The sequence below is a fragment of the Ovis aries genome, chromosome 1, assembly GCF_016772045.2.
Source record: "Ovis aries strain OAR_USU_Benz2616 breed Rambouillet chromosome 1, ARS-UI_Ramb_v3.0, whole genome shotgun sequence".
Lineage (NCBI taxonomy): Eukaryota > Metazoa > Chordata > Mammalia > Artiodactyla > Bovidae > Ovis > Ovis aries.
In genome coordinates, this window is record NC_056054.1 from 262342178 (window position 1) to 262356484 (window position 14307).

Consider the following 14307-nt stretch of genomic DNA (forward strand, 5'->3'; position numbering starts at 1 on the left):
GGACCTTCCCTTGAGAAGCACGGATGTATGTCGCGCACAGAAGAGAGAACGCGGCAGTGACACCAGTCTCCAGGGGGGACTGACAGGGCCCTGACCAGCGTCAGAGAGGGGAGCATGGCCCTGGCGGGTCGGTTCCCAGGCCCCCCGGAGCCCCGCGCAACCCCGCGCTCCGGAAGAACTGCGACCGGGCTGGATGCAAGGTCCCAGCAGCAGCGCGGCCACAACGCGCCGCGCAGGAGACAGCCGGGCTGCGAAAGGATCCGGCGGGGCGGGGGGCGGGGGGCGGGCCCCTAACTCCACCCCCTCCACCTCGGGCGAGTCCGTCTCTGTCCTGAGGCTCCGCCCCCCATCCCGCGCACCGCCCCCTTCTCTCCGGGTCCCTGGACTCCGGGGTGGGGCCAGTAGGACTTCCTCTCTCTGAATCGGAGAAGAAGAAAGCGAAACCCAACTTGATAGGCTGGGAAACCGCAGATCAGAAACTGAAAGGCTTAGGGGAACTCTCCGGAGGTCCTGTAACCTCCGGAGTGGTCATGCAGACCATTCTGCAGGAGCAGAGCCGGTCCTCCGACTCTTCACTCACTCATTCTTTCATTCTAGAAACATTTATTGAAATGCTGTGTGTCAGGAACTGTGCTGGATCACAAGGATAGCAACAAACACCACCGACTTGTCCGCCCTGTTGATGGCCTGGTAGCAGACAGGGCGTTCAAAAAAAGACCAAGACTGTGCGATGAAGCCATGGTCCCGGGAAGCCGGGAGCTGGGGCGGGGGGCTCCCAGAGAGCAAGTCTATTAGGCCTGGAGAAGGACGGAGGCTGGCTGACTTCTGAGGAGAAGCCCAGGTGGAAGATGAGAGCCCTGAATTGGAAGTTCTTGTGCAGCGAGGAGGCATTACATTCAGAAAATGGAGGTGGAGTAAGGTGAGGCTGGGCATGCCAAGCTGAGCAGGTTGGAATGCCTCTACCCTCTCCCACCCCTGCAGTAGGGCGCAGCGGTCCGTTCGCTTCCCACAGGTATCTGAGGAAATGCACCAGTTACAAGTAAGGAGTAATGCATAAAAGACTGCTCAGCCTGGTTTCCCATTAACACCAGTGCACCTCTCCTCTGCAAAGCCAGGCCAGCAGCCGATGAGAGGGCTGGACAAGGGCCAAAAAGACCTACAGAGCCCTGAGCACACAGGACTGCACAGGCAGGAGGGGTTCTGGAGTCAGTGTGATATTTTTTAGCCTCTGATATGCTTTCCTGGAAAAGACCCTGATGTTGGGAAAGACTGACAGCAGGAGGAGAAGGGGGAGACAGAGGATGAGAGGGTTGGATGGCATCATCGACTCAATGGACACGAGTTTGAGCAAACTCTGGGAGATGGTGAAGGAGAGGGAAGCCTGGCATGCTGCAGCCCATGGGTTGCAAAGAGTAGGGCACAACCGAGCAACTGAACAGCAACAAATGCTTTCCTGTAGATGCTGTTTTCGCCAGACACTTTAATGATGTTAGGAAACAGTAAGAAGAGGGTAGGGGGCTTCCCAGGTGGTGTGAGTGGTAAAGAACCCGCCTGCCAATGCAGAAAACGTAAGAGACATGGGTTCAGTCCCTGGGTGGGGAAGAGCCCCTGGAGGAGGACATGGCAACCCACTCTAGTATTCTTGCCTGGAAAATCCCCATGGACAGAGGAGCCTGGCAGGCTACAGGCCATGAGGTCGCAAAGAGTGGGACCCGACTGAGTGACTAAGCACACACATGATTACTAAGCACTCACTGTTGGTAGGTAGTTAGGCATTGCAGCATCCAAGCTTGATAGACCTTTATCAAGCTGACAGCCTCACTGAGGAGGTGGCCATATCTGCACTATTCAGAACATCCATCTGAAATGCAAAGAATCTTTGCTTGAGCTAATTAGGCCCACGGAAGGGGAGAGGTGGAAGAGGTGCGACCCAGGCTGGAAGAGGTGAGACCCAGGCTTAGAAGGAGCTGTCCAGGGTAGCTGCAGAGACAGGAAACACACAGCTGGGGCTTGGCCAGAAAGGAGAATGTCTCTGGGAGCCCAGGATGACAGTTAGGTCAGCAGAAGTGGGATCAGGGATGGTGGGTGGTGAGTTGGGTGCTGAGCCTGGAGGGCAACTCTCAAGGGCTATGAGTTTGACACCTGGTAGAATATAGTGTCTTTCTAGTAGGGGAAGAATAGTTCACAATTCAGGCAAAAGGCTGTGAACCTCCTAAGAGCCTCATCTTGTCAGCTTTAGCGTGGAGAAAAGATGCTAGGGAACCCAGGCTTAAGAATAAAAATCTTGATTGCAGTCTAAGCTCCTTCACTTCCTAGTCAAGGGGCCCAAGAGTAACCTAACTTGTTGGCCTGTCTCCTCATATGTAACATGACTGTGATGATCTTACTCCCCTCACAGGGTGGTTCTGAAGTGAGTTATTTTCTCAAGGTGGCACCCACATACTATGGCCTAGAGCATACAAGCTATTATTGTCTTATTATTAAATTACATCCCAAACAAGCCCCTGGGCTCTTTAGGGAACTACCTTCTAAGGTGCATATAGATGCAGCATGTACCAAAATCCCAGACCAGGAGGCAAGAAGGGGAAGAGTGTGAAGCATCTGGGCACCAATGTTAAGGATACACTTGACCTACTGACAGTGAGTGATTCTTTAAACACTGAACTCCAGGCACCTCACTCACCTGTTCCTAGTTCTGCCCCAGGCAGTGACTTTTGCCCTGGCCAATTTTCACTTTTGCCAGTGGCTCTTCCTGAGTTCATTTCTATACAGGAGTCAAGGGGAGAACCTCCTGTGGTTTGAAGAAGTAGGATCATGCCTCAGATTTAAGTCTTCACTCTTCTTTGTATCAGCTGAAAAAATACATGCAACCTAAAAGTTTGGAGATATCTGTTATTCAGCATAAACTTTTAGGACTGCAAGCCCAGGAGACAGCATCTCAAGTGACCCTGAGAAAACTGCTCTGAGAAGAAGGGGGCTGGGGAGAAGCCAGGTTATATAGATGTTTTGCAACAAAGGGCAGGTAGTTTGAATGCCAACTTTTTTTTTATAAATTACAGAAAATAAGATATCCCAAGTTAAGGAATTTAGCCACTTTTCTTTGTATGTGCCTAGTCCAAGCTATGGTTTTTGGTTTTTCCAGTAGTCATGTATGGATGTGAGAGCTGTACCATAAAGAAAGCTGAGCACCAAAGAATTGATGCTTTTGAACTGTGGTTCTGGAGAAGACTCTTGAGAGTCCCTTGGACTGCAAGGAGATCCAAATAATCCATCTTAAAGGAAATCAATCCTGAATATTCATTGGAAAGACTCATGCTGAAGCTGAAACTCCAATACTTTGGCTACCTGGTATGATGAACTGACTCATTGGAAAAGACCCTGATGCTGGGAAAGATTGAAGGCAAGAGGAGAAAGGGATGACAGGATGAGATGGTTGGATGGCATCACCAACTCAATGGACATGAGTTTGAATAAATTCTGGGAGTTGGTGATGGACAGGAAGGCCTGGTGTGCTGCAGTCCATGGGGTCGCAAAGAGTCAAACACGACTGAGCAACTGAACTGAACTGAACTTGAACATTCTTTGGCATTGCCGTTTTTGGGGATTGGAATGAGAACTAGCCTTTTTTAGTCCTGTGGGCACTGCTGAGTTTTCCAAATTTGCTGACATATTGAGTGCAGCATTTTAACAGCACCTTCTTTTTGTATTTGAAATAGCTCAGCTGGAATTCCATCATCTCTACTAGCTTTGTTTGTAGTGGTGCTTCTTAAGGCCCACTTGACTTCACACTCCAAGATGTCTGGCTCTAGGTGAGTGATCACACCATAGTGGTTTTTCAGGTATTAAGATCTTTTTTGTATAGTTCTTCTGTATATTCTTGCCACCTCTTCTTAATACCTTTTGCTTCTGTTAGGTCCATACCGTTTCTGCCCTTTATTGTTCCCATTTTTGCAAGAAATGTTCCCTTGGTATCTCTAATTTTCTTGAAGAGATCTCTAGTCTTTCTCATTCTGTTGTTTTCCTTATTTCTTTGCATTGATCCCTGAGGAAGGCTTTCTTATCTCTCCTTGCTATTCTTTGGAACTCTGCATTCAGATGGGTTTATCTTTCCTTTTCTCCTTTGCCTTTCACTTCTTTTATTTTCTCAGCTATTTGTAAGGCCTCCTCAGACAACCATTTTGCCTTTTTAGATTTCTTTTTTGGGGGGATGGTTTTGATCACTGCCTCTTGTACAATGGTACGAACCTCTATCCATAGTTCTTCAGGCACTGTCTATCAGATTTAATCCTTTGAGTTTACTTGTCACTTCTACTGTATAATTGTAAGGGGGTTGATGTAGGTCATACCGGAATGGCCTAGTGGTTTTCCCTACTTTCTTCATTTTAAGTCTGAATTTGGCAATAAGGAGTTCATGATCTGAGCCACAGTCAGCTCCTGGTCTTGTTTTTGCTGACTTCCTCATCTTTGGCTGCAAAGAGTATAATCAATCTGATTTCAGTATCGACCATCTGGTGATGTCCATGTGTAGCATCCTCTCTAGTGTTTTTTTTTTTTTTTTCTCTCTCTAGTGTTTTTGGAAGAGAGTACCATGATGGCTGCTAGATGGCAAGTATTCTCCTTCCTGAGTTTCTTTAGGGCTCACCAGTTCACCGTCAGCTGTGGCTGCAATGGCTGGTGACTGTGACATCCTTGTTTACTGATATGGCCGGAAATATTCCATTTCTCATTTGTAACTAGGAAGTAACAAGGCCTGGATGGGTAAGCAGCCATGCAAGGGTTCCTTGATAATTGCTGGGGAAGCCTGTGTTCTCCCATTAGACCCCAGCAGAGGGCCCCATAGAACATGCCAGACTTCAGGCCAGGGAGCTGCTCTGTGTGGCCTCCTCCCCTTCTTTTGGGTGCCACCACATTGAAATTGGTTCCATCCAAGTTTTCCCGATGTGGCTGAAGAATGTCACCAGCCATATCAGTAGACAAAAGAAATTGCAGCCATCACGCCAGCAGCCACTGCATTTTTTGACCTGTGACTGTACGTCCTTCAGGGGTTCAGGATGAGGAAAAGCAGGATGCTGGCCCTAGACAGCCAAGGTGCACATCAAAGGAATAATTTCAAGGAGCCCAGACTCTTGCATCTTCCCATGCATAGAATAAGTGCTGAATTCATGAACTTGGGATGTCTGGTTTTTCTTTAAGTAACAATAACTTTGTTAATATTTTCACTACCTGGATTTTGTTGCAAAAACTCCTATATGTTCTGGCTCCTCTCTGACCTGTTTGCTGCCGTCCCTAAGAGCAATCTGAGAGGCTGTCTTCCAGGGTAAGTCCTCAGCAAGTCCACCAAGTAAAATATAATTCTCAATTTTTTTAGGTGTGTAGTTTTTTTTTTTTTTTAAGTCAACATTGTAGCCCAGCACTTGGAAAAGGGGCAGTTCTGGGTCTTTGTGTAGGGGGCAGGTGACCCTCTATAACCACAGGAGTCTTTGTGGGGAGGATACTTGTTGTCCAGGCTTCTTAGCTGAGCCAAGGAGGATGGAGGTGGGCTTTCCAAAATGAAATTTTACTCCTCATCCCCAAAGCCCTCCGGGAGGGCTCATCTTTGGGTCTATTTGACCTTGGTCCCCCACTTTCTACTCATTTCCATCCTGAAGAAATCAAATGAGCTAAACTTCAGGGAGGGCTTGGGACTTCCCTGGTGGTCCAGGGAACCTTTTGCTTCCAATTCAGGGGGCACAGGTCCGATCCCTGGTCAAGAAACCAAGATCTCACACGACATGCAGAGTGGTCAAGAGATTTAAAGGTGGGTGGAGGGGGCGGTGCTTGAAGAGGATAAGGAAAATTGAGAAAGGAGCTTGATGTAGGTCTGGGTGAGGAGGGGGCTAAGGGGGTAGCTCCCTAGCATGCTTGAGAATCCCTACGGGCGCTGGAATGTTCCCAGTGAACCTACAGCAGAAGTTTGATACCCAATTATCAATGCATCTGTTCAAACAACCAAAGGTTAAGGTTAGCTAGGTTCCAAGCTACCTTCGGCTTTGGATGACTCGGGGCTGCTTGAGCAGAGGTTCTCAAACTGCCAGAAACTTCAGAAGGGCCGGATAAAGCTCGGGTAGCTGGGTCCTGCTCCCGAGTTTCTGGGGCAGCAGGTCTGGGTGCGGGCCGAGAATTTGCATTTCCCGCAAGCTCCTAGGGATGCTGTTGGTGCGGGGCGCACCTAGAGTGCTTCTGGGAGGATACAGCTGAGGGTGCTGGGCGCAGCGACCTCGGGAGGCGCCGGTGCGCAAGTGCGCTACCCGTTCGATTTGGGTTTCGGTTTCCTTTCCGATTCAGCAGCCCTGAAAACTCTACGAGTTTCGTTTCCCAGAGGCTGGGTGGGAGATGACGGACGGGGAGGCGGGGGCAGCGAGCTGGGGGCGGCGCTAGCGCTGCATAAAGCCGAGGAGGGCCAGCGCCGGGAGCCCGCCGGTCACTGCGCTGGGGACGGGTAAGTGTAGCGCTCCTGGGTCTGGGCACCCTCCGCGGGTCGGGGCATTTGGGCGTTTGGCTGGGAGTTGAGCGCTCTGGGATGCCGGTATTGCGCAGACTAGGAGAAGGCGATGGCACCCCACTCCAGTACTCCTGCCTGGAAAATCCCATGGACGGAGGAGCCTGGTAGGCTGTAGTCCATGGGGTCTCGAAGAGTCGGACACAACTGAGCGACTTCACTTTCACTTTTTGCTTTCATGCACTGGAGAAAGAGATGGCAACCCACTCCAGAGTTCTTGCCTGGAGAATCCCAGGGACGGGGGAGCCTGGTGGGCTGCCATCTATGGGGTCGCACAGAGTCGGACACGACTGAGCGACTTCACTTTTACTTTTCACCTTCATGCACTGAAGAAAGAAATGGCAGCCCACTCCAGTGTTCTTGCCTGGAGAATCCCAGGGACAGGGGAACCTGGTGGGCTGCCGTCTATGGGGTCGCACAGAGTCGCACACGACTGCAGCGACTTAGCACGCGATAGTGATGATGACACGATGATGGTAATACAGTGTTGGCTGGGTTCAAAGCATTATTGATGCTGCTTTCCCACCGACACGCTGCTGAGGCTCTTGAGTGACGCATCAAAAGCAGCAGGACGCCCCTCCTGTCCTCCAAGCACTGGCGAATTTTCTGCCTGAAGAAATAGGAAGGTGGAGCAGAGCGTGTAAAAAGGGTCTCCGAGGGAGCTAAGGAGTGCAAGCCAGACAAGTCTACGCCGGGGAGGTACCCTTGGAAGCGCAAGGACCCAGGGATCTTCCCCAGTCTCTCTGGAAACAGGGATGTTGTAGCGGAGGGTCTCCGCGGACAGGTTTTGCCTAGGGGACCGTCCCTATAGAGATGGGGCATGCGCAGAAGTGCCCTCCGCGGAGTACAAGTCACCCAGGGGATGCAGAGCTGCTTCCCGCAGCTTGCGCAGCGGGATGCAATGGTGTGGGGCCGGCGCAGTTAGTTTTCCGGGCGGAGCGAGGTAGGACAGTCCTGGGGGCTGGCCGAAAGCCCAGGTATTGCTGAGACCTGCAGCCCGCAGAGCAGCCGGGGGTGGCATTCTCGGAATTAATAAGTCAAATTTTAAATCAAGTTTTTTGTTGGACTTAGGGAAGTAGGAGGGGATGTGTTGACTTCTTCTTCATTGTAGTCATTCGCAGGCGGCTGGGTCAGGATGCTTCTTGTTTTAGTTTTACATCCTGGCTTGGGGGCCACTGTGCTTACTCTAAGCTGTAGGGAACATCCCTTTAATGATTAACTTGTGGCGAAAGCAATAGTGTTGCAGAAAGGGGGACCACTCAGGGCCCATAACTGAGCTCTTATCTAACACTCGGAAATGGATCGTCCAAGGAGACACACACGGGCTGACAAAGCAAGAGATTTTACTGGGAAAGGGTACCCGGTGGAGAGCAGGAGGGTTAAGGGAACCCAGGAGAACAGCTCTGCCAAGTGGCTCGCAGTCTTGGGTTTTATGGTGATGGGATTCGTTTCTGGGTTGTCTTTAGCCGATCATTCTGACTCAGGGTCCTCCCTGGTGGTGCACAGCTTTTTCGGCCAAGATGGATGCCAGCGAGAAGGATTCCGGGAGGTGGTTGGACATGTGGTGTCTCCTTTTGACTTTTCTTGAACTCTTCTGGTTGGTGGTGGCTTATTAGTTCCCTGTTCCTTACCAAGACCTCCTGTCATAAAACAACTGATGCAAATGGTTACTGGGATGCCTGGCCACGGTGGGCGGTTTCAGTCAGTGTCCTTCCCCTAACAATAGAATATAAAGGTAAAAGTAAATGACACAGATCTAATATGGTGTCAGATTTGTTACTCCCTATTACAATCGTAAACAGTTTAAATGTCAGTGAGTTTTTGGAAGGCAAAACACTTCCATGAGAAAAAGCAAATATACGTTCTTAAAGGATTACCTGGACTAAATTATTTGGGCTGTTCAGTTCGGCAAGTGCAGCCAGATGCTGAATGTGACGAGTTAGTAAAACACTGATTTTTATTACTGAGATAGCTTTGCCCCAGAGATCCAAATTGATTTTCAAAGACTAAGATAGGTACAGATGTTTAAGATGTACAGACAAAACTCACAAGACTTGGTTTTCAGGGAATGTCACTTTATGAAACAAAGAGAGAGATTTTTTGTTCTCAAAACTTCCATGGTCATCAAGTGGTAGCCCTGGGGATCAATGATGCCACATGGCCGGGTACAGTAAGGTCAGCGGAGGTTGTGGTCTTTAACCCGGGGCCCCAGCTCCAGCCTAGGAGCCCCCGGACACACGAAATCTTTCCAAACGCAGGGGGATGGATGGTGGTTAAGAAATAAATTACCAGATTCCATAAGTATTCTTTAAAGTTGATCACCTTTCAAAATCACCTTTCACTATACAACGAACAGAATCCATCCCTCCCCCACACTTTTTTTTTTTAAAAACAAGCTTGCCCTTTCAACTTGGCCTTTCAGTGTGGATTCAAAATCTGCATAGGCCTTGGGGGAGGGTCCCTAGAGAATATACAAGAAGAGTATCAGAAAAAAAAAAGTGTTGATTCAGTACACTGACAGCAAGTCTCTCTGCTTTATCCTTCAACCTTAGAATTTAAATATTTAAGGTTTACAAAAGGGCTCAGGGAACTGTGAACTTCCTTCAAAGCACATCCCCTCTGCATCGTCCCCATTCTCAGCAATGGGATGTATGGCAATGAGCACTGACAGGGATTGTATTCATCGGGTTTTGGTCTAATTTGTATGTTTTGCCTGATTCCAAGGTGGTGTTGGAGGAGAGCTCTGCATTTCTGCCAACTAATCAGCACTACATTGTCAAGTAAAAGGAAGGTATATTGAGGTAAGTGCTTTATACTTTTTATAACATTTATTTCAAGTCCTAGGAGAAATATATTTTCATTTACTTTTATCCAAGATTATTGCATATTATAAGTCTTAATATTTAGAAGTTTATGGTCCCAGAAAAAAATTATAATTTTTTAACATATATTCCTGTGGTTAGGACTCAGCACTTTCACTGCTGGGACCTGAGTTCAAGGCCTGGTCAGGGAACTAAGATCATGCAAGCTATGCTATATATATATATATATATATATATATATAAAATGTTTGGGTATTATCAAATATTTAGAGTCCCTCATCTACATTGGAAAGAGTCTTACAGTAATTTTATTTTTAAACATAAATTTTAAAATGCAGAAATTTCATTCTTTGTTGCTGTTTAACTTTATGGTGAAAAAATTTTTGATGTTCGCCCTGTAATCATGATGGGAAATACAGAGTTTTAAAAAAGCTTTTGGCATCCGGAAGCATGTCTCTGAAGATCACTGAGCTGGGATGGAGCATGTCTTCATCTGACATTTGGTTCCTTGGCGTTCTCCTGTAGTTTCTTTCTGAGCTCCCCCTCTACCTCAGTGTGTCTCATGGTGGGTTTGGTTCCATGATTGAATGTACCCAGCTCCTGAATTGTGTTAATCCTGATGTGCTTGATTTATGCTGAACTGATAAAGGAAGAAGATGGTTCTTTCTGACTTGGATATCAAAGAACCTGATTCACCTGAATCCGGTCTAAATGGAAGTGACGATATGGTGAGGGAACATGAAACGGTAAGTTGATGCCTGAAAACCACTATCCACATGGACATGAACTGTGTTCACCTCTGGCCTGCCCATTGATAACAGTGATACCATTGCTGCCCAGGGATGTGCTCTTCCTCATCTCTCCAGGGGCTGGATGTGGATGCAAAGATGTGACTCATTCTGCTTGGGCCCTTCTTGCAGCCAAATGCCATTAGTGTTTTGCTTTAGCTGATCCTGAAAGTGAAAGTGTTAGTCACTCAGTCATGTCCGTCTGTAACCCCATGTACTGTAACCTGCCAGGCTCCTCTGTCCATAGGATTCTCCAAGCAAGAATACTGGAGTGTGTAGCCATTCCTTTCTCTAGGAGATCTTCCCAACCAAGGCGTCGAACCAGCGTCTCCTGTGTTGCAGGAGGATTTTTTACCATCTCAGCCACCTGGTTGGCGTGCAGTTTTGGTCTGGAAAATCCAGGCAAGAGGCCAATGGGCTGGTGTAAGAATTGGGCCCAGGCACTGGGCCCAAGGAGCCCTGTGAGATCACGTGCCCACACCTTAGTTCAGTCTCAAGCTCAAACCTCCTAGGTGTCATTGTGATATCTCCGACAGTGAAGCCATGTGGTATCTTTTCTCCCAGGAATGAGACATATTTTTGGTGGGAATCAAACTTGGCTTCTGGAATCAGTTCAACCTAAATTTGATTCCACTACCGACACTTGCAGCTGTAAGATCTTGGGTGGTTACTCCTCCCTTTAGAAGCCTGGTTTTCCGTTTCTAAAATGAAAATAATAAGAGCATTTACTTTGTGCAGCTGTTGAGAGGAGGTAGAGGCTGGGCGCTTAGAAAGAGCTCTGTTTATTGCTGTCATATGTTTTAAAGCAATGGCTCTTCAGCTTCTTTCCAATTGACTCCATTTTAATCATCAGTGGTTAACAATATTTTAAACAATATTATAAACTACACCAAAGGACACAGAAAAATAAGAAATTCACCCATCTTTCCAGCACCGTGATATAACTGTGGTCTCTTGCCTGGCTGTAACTGGCAAGGTATAGGGCAGTAGGAACTCATAATGCTCACACCCACATGTTTGAATGTTGTTGTTGTTGTTATTCTAGAGAAGGAAATGCAACCCACTCCAGTATTCTTGCCTGGAGAATCCCATGGACGGAGGAGCCTGGTGGGCTCAGTTGCTAAGTTGTGTCCTACTCTTTGAAACCCCATGGATTGTAGCATGCCAGGCTCCTCTGTCTCCCATCTCCCAAAGTTAAATTCATGTACATTGAGTCACTGATGCTATCTAACCATCTCATCATCTGCCAAGCTCTTCTCCTTTAGCCTTCGATCTTTCCCAGCATCAGAATCTTTCCCAGTGAGTTGACTCTTCGTATCAGGTGAATCTAGCTTGGCCTTTCTGGCCAGGTTGAACAAGGTGTATCTTATGACCCAGAAATTCCACTTCTAGGTGTTGACCTTGGTTCTCAGAGTATGATCCCCAGAGAAGCAACATTAATATCTCTGGGGAAGTTTGAAATGCAAACTATCACCCTCACACACCCTTCCCCAGACCTAGTGAACTAGAAATTTCAGGGGTGGGACCTACCATCTGTGTTTCTACAAGCCTTCTAGGTGATTTTTCTTTGTGCTGAAGTTTGAGATGCATTTTGCCATGTTTGTACAGCACTTTTTTATAAGCAAGACCAGAAATAACACAAGTGTCCATGAGTAGTGGAATGCATACATAGATTGTGGTATGCAGTAGAATTCCACACAGCAGTGAAAAGTAATGAGCTAGACTTCCAGGTATCATGATGGCTGTGTCTAAAAAACAATGGTGTGGCTGGTGACTCTATGGTTCGGGCTCAACACTTTAACTGCCATAGGTTGGATTCAATCTGTGGTTGGGGAACTAAGATCCCCTGGAAGCCACATGGCATGGCCAAAAAAAAAAAGTAAATAACAATAAATAGACTGTGGTGAATCCCCTAGAATCAGGTCACAAAAGAAATATACTGTATTATTCCATTTATATAAAGATCCAGGCCACCATAAGCCATGTATTTTTAAGGGAAAGATGGGTGAGTGGTGAAACGAATGAAGAGCAAAGACATAGTTTTCATAAACCTGGAAATAGAGGGACCCTCTAGAGGTAAAGGAGTTTTAGGAGGAAGGTGCCTGGGGAGGGGTGGACAAAGTGTCTCAAGTACAGGGAATATGTGTTTTCTTAACCCAGGTGGTTGGCACATGCATTTTGGCTAATTATCGTTCATGTTTTATAAACTCTTGGGAATGAGTGATATAAAGAAATGAAAACAAAAAGAACCCATAAGGAGGGCTCAAATAGGCCACTGATAGCCACCACAAGGCTTTCCTTGGGGATTCAAGCTCCAAATCTTTCTTAAGTGTCATTATTGAGAAAACTCACACAGAACACTTGTTTTAAAAATAGTGGGGAAGATTTTATTCAAGACTGTTGCAATAGAGGAGAGAGCTTGAACTTAGTGTGGATACAAGCACAAGTGGGCAGGATAGAGGAGAGGAGAAGGAATTGCCAAGAGTAATTTTCGAAGGGTAATGGGAGGTGAAGAATTGATGTTTTCGAAGTGTGTTGCTGGAGAAGACTCTTGAGAGTCCCTTGGACTGCAAGGAGTTCAAACCAATCAACCCTAAAGAAAATTGGTTACCAAGCTTTAATAATAATTATGGAAATCAGGTCATGTTAACCCTCCAACTCTTTTGTTTTTCAAAGTCATTTGACTATTCTAGGGGTATTTAGACTATTTAGATTTACTGTGATTGTTAATATAATTGCACTTGGAAAGATCATTTTTGCTATTTGTTTTCTATTTGCCTTATTCTTCATTTCCTCTTTTTCTGCTTTCTTTTGAATTAACCAAGTTTTTTATGATTTCATTTTATCTCCTTTGTTGGTTTATTGAGTAAAACTATTTTAGGGAGTATATCATGTCTTTAATTTACCAAGCCTACCTTCAAGCACTAATATATTATTTCATATATAATATAAGAACCTTATGATAATGTGTGTCCATTTCTCTCCTCCCAGCCTTCATTCCATTTTCATCATGAGTTTTTATTTTATCAGTATTTTAAGTCCCCACATTACATTGTTATTTTTTTTGAAATGGCCAATGTATTTTAAAGACATTTAAGTAATAAAAAAGTATAGTAGTCACCATTTCTGGTGTAAATTCCTTGGTGTAGGTTAAAATGTCCATCCAATATCATTTTCCTTTGGCTTGAAGGGCATCCTAAACATTTCCTGTAGTGCAGGTCTGCTAGTGATGAATTCATTCATTTTTGTGCATCCAGAAAAGTCCTTACTCACTTTCTCCTTTTAAAAGATATTCTTTTCTGAGTAGAAAATTTTAGGTTGATGATTTTTCTCAGTACTTTAAGAAAGTTGCTACACTGTCTTCTCATTTGCATAGTTTCTACTGAGAAATATGCTATAAATCTCATGTTTATTCCTCTGTACATAACATGTCGCTTTCTGGCTGGCATTCTGTCATTATCACTGATTTTGACTGATTCGGCTATAGTATGCCTTGATACAGTTACTTTATGTTTCCTTTGCTCTGGGCTCATTGAGCTTTGGGGATCTTTGGGTTTTCACCAAGTTTGAGGACATTTTAGCTATTATTTCTTCAAATATTTATTTCTGTTTTACCCTCATTCTCTTGATTGGGGAGCTTCAATCACCTGTATACATTAAGATGACTGAAGTTGTCCATCTTTGATGGAACGTGACCTGCAGGCTATGATAGAGATCTCCCATTCTGCCTCTTCCAGGAGTCCAAGGGCAACCTGTACAGCCAATATGAGGAGAAGGTGCGGCCCTGCATTGACCTCATCGACTCTCTGCGGGCCCTGGGCGTGGAGCAGGACCTGGCCCTGCCCGCCATCGCCGTTATCGGGGACCAGAGCTCGGGCAAGAGCTCCGTGCTGGAGGCCCTGTCTGGGGTTGCCCTCCCCAGGGGCAGTGGTAAGCACTTGCCTTCTGTGTTGGTTAGCTCAGGCTGCAGTAACAGAGGACCTCAGACTTGAGCTTAAACAATAGAAGTTTACTTCTCAAAATTTGGGAGGCTAGAAGCCCAAGATCAAGGTATTACCAGGGTTGGTTTCTCCGGAGGCCTGTGTCCTCCGCTTACAGATGACTATCTTCTCCTTGTGTCTTCTGGGGGATGGTGGAGAATGTTTGCAGAAGTCTGGGG

The 14307-nt window shown here is 46.5% G+C and overlaps 1 protein-coding gene across 1 annotated transcript in view; it reads left to right on the forward strand.

Annotated features, from left to right (window-relative positions):
• Nucleotides 1–1186: 1186 nt before the first annotated feature.
• Nucleotides 1187–14307, forward strand: part of MX1 (MX dynamin like GTPase 1) — a gene marked incomplete at its 5' end in the record, with an annotated part of 34696 nt that continues 21575 nt past the window's right edge. The window contains 4 exon segments of the mRNA NM_001009753.1: nt 1187–1197; nt 9263–9339; nt 10010–10106; nt 13886–14078. Coding sequence (NP_001009753.1) covers nt 10017–10106; nt 13886–14078 — 283 coding nt within the window.